Genomic DNA, 10,000 nt, shown 5'->3' on the forward strand with positions numbered 1-10,000 from the left:
TTTTCCTTTTTCCTTTATCCTTTTTTTCCTTTTTTTCCTTTTTCCTTTTTTTCCTTTTTTTCCTTTTTCCTTTTTCCTTTTTTTCCTTTTTTTCTTATTTTTTTCCTTTTCCTTTTTTTTCCTTTTTTTTCTTTTTTTTTCCTTTTTCCTTTTTCCTTTATCCTTTTTTTCCTTTTTTTCCTTTTTTTTCCTTTTTCCTTTTACCTTTTTTTTCCTTTTTTTCCTTTTTTTCCTTTTTTTTCCTTTTTCCTTTTACCTTTTTTTTCCTTTTTTTCCTTTTTTTCCTTTTTCCTTTTAATTCCTTTTAATTCCTTTTAATTCCTTTTTTTCCTTTTGCATACTAGGAATTGCAACTTCACCCTGGAGAAGTGTGACTGTGGACATCGAGGTTTATTCCCCTGGTGGTACTTTCTTATCGGTGGATTGCTGGGGCTCCTACTTTCCTATTACTGGTATGATGGATTTAATATTTATTCTTGTTAGAAGGAAGAGAGGTGTGTGTTTGTGTGTGTGTGTGTGTGTTGTGTGTGTGTGTGTGTGTGTTGTGTGTGTGTGTGTGTGTGTTGGGTGTGTGTGTGTTGGGTGTGTGTGTTGGGTGTGTGTGTGTGTGTTTGTGTGTGTGTGTGTTGGGTGTGTGTGTGTTGGGTGTGTGTGTGTGTGTGTGTGTTGGGTGTGTGTGTGTGTGTGTGTTGGGTGTGTGTGTGTGTGTGTGTTGGGTGTGTGTGTGTGTGTGTGTGTGTGTGTGTGTTGGGTGTGTGTGTGTGTGTGTGTGTGTGTGTTGGGTGTGTGTGTGTGTGTGTGTGTGTTGGGTGTGTGTGTGTGTGTGTGTGTGTGTGTGTGTGTGTTGGGTGTGTGTGTGTGTGTGTTGGGTACTGGTTGAATGGAGTCGTGAATTTTCCCTCTAAGATAGTTTTTTTTTTATTTATCTTTTTTTTTATCACCATGCCCCCCTTTGGTGGTTAGTATTTGCCTTCACGCCCCCGTTCACCCTCAGATCGTCAAATTATTTAAATGTTATTGTAATGCGAGTTCACACACACACAAACACAAACACACACATTCACACACAATTCCATTACGTAATACCCTTTTACTTACCCTATTAAGATTATACTTTCCTTAAAAAAAAAAAAAAAAAAAAAAAAAGTCTAAACTTGCGTGAGGTTATATTTCCACTTTTAAAGATACTGAAATTCCCAAACTTGGGGTGACTCACTTGAGAGAATTACAAAAATCTAGAGAGCTTCGTTATTTGTCCCCCTCCCCACCCCACCCAACCCCTCCTTCCCTGAAAATTACTCCCTCCCCCACTCCCTCCTCCCTCCCCACCCTCCACCCCACTCCCCAAGGGCACGCACCCCCCAGCTTGAAAACCACTACCCTAATACGATCAGAAATGACATTAATATCTTCATGCACAAGCTAATGACCGAGTGAAATGAAATTTAAAAAAATATTACGAATAATATATATATATATATATATATATATATATATATATATATATATATATTACGAATAGCACCGACTAAAAAACAATATATATATATATATATATATATATATATATATATATATATATATATATACAGTGTCCGCGAAAAGTTTGGGCGCAAAATTATAGGCGCCTAAAGTTTCCGTGTAGCGGAAAATTTAGGCGCCTATAATTTTGCGCCCAAACTTTTCGCGAACACTGTTTATGTATAAAATAATGTATATATATTTATATATTTATAAATATATCTATCTATATATAAATTTATATATATTACGAATACGAAAAAAAAATATTACGAGTAATTTATACACAACGATACTTAATATTACGAATAGTTTTTTTAAAAATTACGAATTACGATATTAAGATAGTTTATATATATATATATATATATATATATATATATATATATATATATTACGATAATATATATATTACGAATAGTTTTAAAAATATATATATTACGATTAATTGATACACAACGATACTTAACACAGGATATCCTTTAATAACCAGCATTCAAGAACTCAAAGCCAGGAGCAAGAAGGACCACAATTCCGACCCGGAAATCCCCTTCATTCCCTGGCGCCCGTCGTCGGATGGGCGGCGTCGCGTGCGGGGCGATGCAACGACTCGTCATCTGCAAGTTGCACCGCCCATGTCCCCGACCGTGTCTGATAGAAGGTTTGTTGTGTTGCGGAATGGTGAGGATTATTGTGGTAGGTATGGTGATTATGATGGTGGTGATGGTGGTGGTGATGATGATAATTATGATGATAAAGAGAGAGATAATTATCACCAGCATTATCCCCATGAATAAATTCATCATTTTAATGAAAAGGGGGGAAGTAATGAATAATACAATTCTAATGTATTTCCAAGTGGTTAATGTATTTCTGATTAATTGGTTGATATGTGTCAATTTGGTTGATATTTTTTCCCAGTTGGTTGATTGACATGCATATATACAGTATTTTCAATACCTTCATGTATTTCTAATCTATTGATGTATTTCCACTTGATTGGTGTATCCATAATCAATTGATATATTCCAATCTAGTTTATATATTCCTAACTCATGTAAATCCAATTCCTCATTTATATCCCCAATCGCTTCACACTATTCAAATCAATCGATAACCATCCCTTTACTTATAAAATAAACCTTATCACACCCACAGAGATGAAACACCCGTACGACCAAAGGACCTAACGCCCATTCACAGAGCTATTACGCCCCTACCACCTATTGGACAGACCCAACCATGAACTAACTATCCAGTCGTTAACTTCTTCATGGCTGTTTCTTTGCGACTCGTCAGCGCCTTCCTACTTCAGTGTGTTCTTGTCCACTTCGGAGACTTCTTCGGGGGTTGTGTATCGCTTTGGTTGGTTCTTGGGTGTCTGGAAACATGAGGTCTCAGGGTGGATATTTTTTTTAGTGATATTTTTTTTTTTTTTTTTTTTTTTTTTTTGATATCGTTATTGTTATCCTTATTGTTCTTGTTAATACTGTTTATTTACTACTTAATCATTGTTACTGTCGTTCTTATCATTAGCTTTGTTAGTATTATTATTATTACCATATTAATTCTTTTTATTATTATCATTATTTTTTTCTCATATGTCTACAAATATACATTTTTTCCATAACCAGTATCTACCAAGATGGCTTCCAAACGGAATTATTTTCTGTGAAATTATTTTATGATATATATTCATCCATAGATACCTTCAAAAAAACTTTATATATATATATATATATATATATATATATATATATATATCTTTCATTCATCCAGAAATTCATATATATATATACATATTGGTCTGAGATGATATGACTTGCTTACAAATTGCAACCAAACGTAAGCATGGATTGCAAAAGAATGAAGATTTTAGCTCATGAATCAATTTCTGATCTATATTCACATTTCATTCAATACAAAGCGTTTATCAGTGACCTGACTATCAATAACTTCACCATCATTATAAAGACAGAATTCAAACTCATATACACAAAACAACAACAATAACAAAAATTACTTATCTCAATTTTTTTATCACTGCTTCACCATTAGTAGTAAAAGAAAAACACACAATAAAACACCATTTCTGTTCGCGAATATTTGTCTTTTATTTACATTAAACACACAAAACTGAAGAATAAATAGCACGCATAATATACAACGTGTGTATGTCTGTTTCCCTTAAAACCATGGTTACTTTGGATGGTTACAAAGATCAAGTATTCAGTGGACCCTGGATGGTTTTGAGTTGTAGTGTAGAAAAAAGAGTATTAGAGTATTGTGAAGTTGAATTAGTATGACCCAGTTTCCAACAATTGCAGTAGATACAATAGCTACAATTGCAACAAAAGGGCAAAAAGACAGAGGGTACGTACTGACAAAAATAAATTTGAATATATATACAAAGTCTTTCGAGCAAAATATGATATAAATCTGAGTCTGTAGATACATTTTAAGGACAATATTTAGATATGGCAAAGATGACAAAAACATACGATCCAAAATAAAAAAGAGCTGAGAGAGAGGGGTGAGAGAGGTAGGGAGAGAGAGGGGGTGAGAGAGGGAGGGAGAAAGGAGAGAGAGAGAGAGAGATAGCCAAAAAGAGAAGGAAAGAGGGAGAGGGAGAGAGAGAAAAGTGGTGAGAGAAGTAAGGAGAGAGACAGACAGACAGAAAGAGAAGGAGAGAGAGAAAAGAAGAGAGAGAGAGAGAAGAGAGAGACATATACTTGGTTTATTTAGAAAAGATACGACACCCTTCGGAAATAGAAAAAAGAGAACGACCACAGACACACAGACAGAAACAAAATGCCATCCACTGATAGGGTATCTATAAAGTATGAACTAAATGTAGCTCAGAATTCTAAAAAATATACCACTATAACAAACGATTCATAATTCAAAATAGACCTCAATCAAATCTGGACCTTACTATCTTGAATGGGTGCAAGAAATGCATTACATATCATAATAAAACTTATAATTTGCAATTGATTAATCTTCCACATCACTGTCAGTTTTAGCGCAACACTAACAATAATGAAAATTTAAGATAAAGTGATAAATACAGAAGTGGGAAACAAAGGGAAAAGAAACAAACATACGAACAAAAAGCGAAAGAGGAATAGAAATAGACACGCAGATAAAAAGACATACAGATAGAGAAAGATTGCTGGCGTAAGAATTGAATATTGATGAAGGGAGTTCTAAATGTTAAATCAATATGAGTCACACAATTGCAATGATTGTGCGCATGACCACAAAATCCTTTTCCGAGAAGAGTCTTACAATATGTGTGTGCAACATATTCAGGGTTTATCTACTGTCAATACTGTACATACATGGACACACAGATACACACGCACACATGTATACACACACACACGCGCGCACCCAAGCACACACACACACACACACACACACACACACACACACACACACACACATATATATATATATATATATATATATATATATATATATATATATATATATATATATATATATATATATATATATATATATATATATATATATATGTATATATTTACATAAATATATATATATATGTATATATATGTATATATATATAGATAGATAGATACTGTTTATTCTGACGCCAAAAAGATAAATACAGCTCCCTCCCTCCCTACCTTCTTTCTTTCTTCCCTCTCTCCCTACCTTTCTTCAGCTACATCCATCCTCCCTTTCACCCACCCACCTACCCGCCCTCCCACTCGGACACCCACCCACCCACCAAGCTATCGCCTCCCCTCCCTCCTTCCTTCTTCCGTCCTCACACTCCTTCCCTCCTTCCTTCCTTCCTTCTCTCCTTCCTTCCCTACCTCCCACCCTCCTTGACCCACCCACCTTCCTTGACTGACCTACCGACCCACCGATCCACCCACCCTCCGTGACTCACCCACCCACCCACCTTCCTTGACCGACCTACCGACCCGTCAACCCACCCACCTCCCTTGACCGACCTACCAACCCACCCACCCACCCACTTCCTTGACCAACCCACCAACCCGCCCACCCTCCTTAACCCACCCACCCACCCTAACCCGAAGAAAGCGCGAGGGCGGCGTACACCACCAGGAAGAGCCCAGTGACGATGGGCGTGAACAGCTTGCAGAAGCGGTTCACCTTCGCCGCCCGCGCCCTCTTCCGCTCCTCGGCCCGAAGAAGGGAGCTCGGGAAGCCCTTTGACGTCACGGCTGTCGGGTTGGGCTGCGTCCATTTCTCCTGGTGGGGGAGGAAGGGTTGCGGGTGATTGTGGGCTTGTCTTAGGAGGGGCTTTGTTTGTTTGTTGTTTGTTGTTTGTTGTTTGTTGTTGGGAAGTGGATTTGGAAGATTTGGATTCGTGATGGTGGGGGTGGGGGTGGGGGTGGGGGTGGGGGTGGGGGTGGGGGTGGGGGTGGGGGTGGGGATGATGGTGATGATGATGATGAGGAGGAGGAGGAGGAGGAGGAGGACGAGAAGGTAGAGGAGGAGGAGGAGGGGGAGGAGGAGGAGGAAGAGGAGGAGAAGGTAGAGGAGGAGGAGAAGGTGGAGGAGGAGGAGAAGGTGGAGGAGGAGGAGGAGAAGGTAGAGGAGGAGGAGGGAGAGGAGAAGGAGGAGGAGGAGGAGGAAGAGGAGGAGAAGGAGGAGGAGGAAGAGGAGGAAGAAGAAGATGATGACAACGGCAATGACAATGACACAACCACTATAAAAAAAACAAGAAAAAAAAAAAACTTAGAACCATGTCCTCTTTCCACTTACCAGAACCCAATGTATTGCAACAACGGACACCACCACTTGGAACAGGATAAGGATGCAGAACACCATCCAAATATCCACCAACTTCATGTAGGCGGTGTGTGGGATGGATGAATTGACCTGCGTTGGATAAAGAGTAGGATAAGGAGAAGGAAAAGGGGTGGATGAGAGAATGGAATGCATAGGGAGATAGGAATTGAAATTAGGTTTTGTGGAATGGATATGTTGCAGGAGATAAGGATAAGGAGAAGGGGTGGATAAGGGAATGGAATGTATAGGGAGAGAGGGAATTGAAATTGGGTTTTGTGGAATGGATATGTTGCAGGGGGTAAGGATAAAGAGAAGGGGTGGATAAGGGAATGGAATGTATAGGGAGAGAGGGAATTAAAATTGGTTGTGTTGCAGAAGAAAAGGCGAAGGAGGAATAGATAACGGAATGCGATGTATAGGGAGATAGGAAAGGAAATTGAATTGTGTGGAATGTATATGTTGCAGACGAAAGAATGGGAAGTATTAAATGCGAGAAACGAAAGTTATTTATAGAAAAGGGTTGATTTTGTATAATTGATGTGATATATTTCGGGAAGATGAGTTTTGTCCCTCTTATTTTTGGGAGAATGTATTATCTTTAAGGTAAATGATGTGAAGGTGTCAATTGATTATCGTTGACGATGTATTGCAATAGCATATATGACATCGATTTCAAAAATATATCATCAAGACACATAACAATAAAGAATAAAATATAAGAAAAAAACAAAAAAACAAAAACACAGACATGCACGACGATTCGACCTCCTCAAGAAACAACTACATCCCCATCCCCTTTTATAACTCAATCATAGTTGCACACTCAACAGCAATTGCAACACGAATAGCGCCTCACCTGAGAGAAGAAAGTCGCCTCAACCAGCAAGCCAGTCAGTCCCACCATAATCCGCTCGTTAAAATTATTTATAGGAAAGAAGAAAACGAGGTAGCCAATGATTACAATGATGAGAGTGGGGACGTATGTCGACGTAATGTAGTAGTAGGTCAGGTTGTGTAGATACAGGTGTGCCTCGAGGCCGCTGTAGTTGCCCTGTAGAAGGAATAATCTTGTAGTGATAAGTCAGGTTGTGTAGATACAGGTGCGCTTCGAGGCCGCTGTAGTTGCCCTGTAGAAGGAATAATCTTGTAGTGATAAGTCAGGTTGTGTAGATACAGGTGCGCTTCGAGGCCCTGTAGAAGGAATAATCTTGTAGTGATAGGTCAGGTTGTGTAGATACAGGTGTGCTTGTAGTTGCCCTGTAGAAGGAATAATCTTGTAGTGATAAATCAGGTTGTGTAGATACAGAGGCTGCTGTAGTTACCCTGTAGAAGGAAAAATCTTGTAGTGATAGGTCAGGTTCGGTAGATACAGGGGCGCCTCGAGGTCGCTGTTGTTGCCCTGTAGAAGGAAAAATCTTGTAGTGATAGGTCAGGTTGTGTAGATACAGGTGCGCCTCGAGGCCGCTGTAGTTGGTATTTTTGAGTTTTGTGTTTATAGTGTGAGCCAACTTGTTGAAATGTTTATATATATGGTGTTTATTCGTCTGTTGTAGTGGTTTTATTTGTCTCAGTGGGAGGGGATTTGTTATTTATCATTGTTGTCATTATTAGTGTCATACTTCTGGAAACCAAGTAAATAAAGGGTTAATAGTATCATGATCTTTGTTTTAATAATAATAATGATGAGGATAACAATACTAATATTATCATCATTGTTCTGCAATCATTACCATTCATATCATTACTGATAACAAAAACAATCCCCTTAAGAAATACACATAGAGCAACAAGAAAACATTTAGTCGCTGCAGACAAAAAAAAAAATCAAAATTCGATATTTGAATCCCCTTTTCCCTTTTTTTCTATTCCATCAATACTTTTTCTCTCCCCCCATCCTTATCTACCTCTCTTCCATCTACTTTCTTTCTCCCTTCCTTCTTCCTTAATTCTCCCCTAAAGGTAAAATCTCACCAGATCTTGCTTAGACACTTCTTCGTTCACCAACACATACTCCAGCATCCTTCGCCTCCCACCGAAGGATATGCCGCTCTCGTCCGGACTCAGGGTTATATAGTCGCGCGTGATGCCAGATATCACCATTTTCTACAATAGATTAATAGATGTTTAAAGATGTTTAATAGATGTTTGAAGAGATAGATAGAGAGTTTATTAAATGAGTGAATGGTTTTATTGATGAATAGATTCGTAGGTAAATGGATTTAGAATGAGTGGATAGATATATTGTTTGATAAATAGAGGAATGGATTTATCAATAAAAAATAATGAATCAGTTGATGGGTTAATGGATATGTAGAAAAGCTGATAAATAGATTAATAAATTGATAAACTGATAAAGAGGTGATTTATGTACATATATGGATTATTAAAAATATAATGCATATATATTGTGATGACTAGATAACCAGATCAATGGATCTATAGATGGTTAGATCCACACACACACACACACACATACACACACACACACACACACACACACACACACGAAAACACAGACAAACACACACACACGAAAGCACATACACACACACATACAACAACACATAACAACCCCCTCCCCCTTCCCTCCCTCCCTCCCTCCCCAACCCCTATACACACACGCCACTTAAAATCCACTTACTATAGAACACTCTTGTTTATCGAAGGGAAACTTCTCCAAATCAAACTGACATGGGGTCGTTACAGTTAACTTCCGCATTAACAAGAGGGAGTTCGCTTCACCTGTAAACACTTCACCTGAAAAAAATAGGGGACATTGATCACTTCAAAGCCGGTTTGGTTATCTATCCTAAATGCATTAGATAGATAAAGATATGATGATTAGTTGATGGATATGTAGAGATAGGAAGAAGTCTATGCAATGTGGGTGAATAGCAGTTAATACTGTCTTTACTGATTGTTTAACGTGCGAGTACAAAGAGATGGGAATAATATCAAAGTTGAAACAAATTGATTGATTGATTGATTGATTGCCTATAGAGAGGAATCACATCATCAGTAAAGCAGTTAATACCTTCCTGACTGACTGCTAAACATCCGAATAAATAGAAAAAGGGAAATATATCATATCTGAAAGGGGGGACTCGCTTGATTGACGAATACGAAGAGAGACGAAAGATATAAACAAACTCACTCGCTTGTTCTTCCTCGTCGTTGTCGCCCAAGGGATCCGAGTATCGTCGGACGATCAGGGACGACCGCCGTTCTAGGACGTCGCTCGTCGTCTGGCCGTCGCCGAGGAACTCCAGGCGAGGCGTCCAAGGCAGCCTGTCGTTGCCGCTGAGTGAATTGAGTTCGTTGGCGAAGTTCAGGTGTCGGAAGCGCAGTCGAGGGTCGAACCACTCCGTCGTCACTTCGACCTCGCAGGTGAAGACGAAGTTGTCGACGTCGATGCTCTCGATCGCGTAGATGTGGAGGTGGATCTGGACCTCGACGGGTCTGGAGGCGGCGGTGCGTGGCGGAGGGTTGTCGCTGTTGTAGGAAGGGTCGAGCGTGAGGAAGTCGCAGGCCATCTCGTCCGAGCCGTTGGGACAGTCGAGCTCCATGTCGCACCGCTGCCGGATCTCGATGCAACTGCCGTCGCTGCACGAGAACTGGTGATCCTTGCAAAACGTGAGCGTGATGACTTCGGTGTCGGTTCCGCAGACGTCGTTCGCGACAGCCC

The 10,000-nt window shown here is 39.4% G+C and overlaps 1 protein-coding gene across 1 annotated transcript in view; it reads right to left on the reverse strand.

Annotated features, from left to right (window-relative positions):
- Positions 1-2,827: 2,827 nt before the first annotated feature.
- The window catches only part of LOC147466759 (uncharacterized), a 10,396-nt gene continuing 3,223 nt past the window's right edge, over positions 2,828-10,000 (reverse strand). Inside the window, exons 3-10 of the mRNA XM_086534322.1 lie at positions 9,470-10,000; positions 8,957-9,072; positions 8,287-8,418; positions 7,172-7,366; positions 6,289-6,405; positions 5,592-5,772; positions 3,738-3,760; positions 2,828-2,902 (exon numbers count right to left, since the gene is read on the reverse strand). The exon at positions 9,470-10,000 is cut by the window's right edge and continues 1,122 nt beyond it. Of these exons, the coding sequence (XP_086390448.1) occupies positions 2,828-2,902; positions 3,738-3,760; positions 5,592-5,772; positions 6,289-6,405; positions 7,172-7,366; positions 8,287-8,418; positions 8,957-9,072; positions 9,470-10,000 (1,370 nt within the window). The remainder of the gene's footprint in view (positions 2,903-3,737; positions 3,761-5,591; positions 5,773-6,288; positions 6,406-7,171; positions 7,367-8,286; positions 8,419-8,956; positions 9,073-9,469) is intronic.

Source organism: Penaeus japonicus, unplaced genomic scaffold (genome assembly GCF_977035675.1).
Source record: "Penaeus japonicus unplaced genomic scaffold, GWHDUDI00000001_assembly GWHDUDI00000041, whole genome shotgun sequence".
In the NCBI taxonomy this organism is placed as follows: domain Eukaryota; kingdom Metazoa; phylum Arthropoda; class Malacostraca; order Decapoda; family Penaeidae; genus Penaeus; species Penaeus japonicus.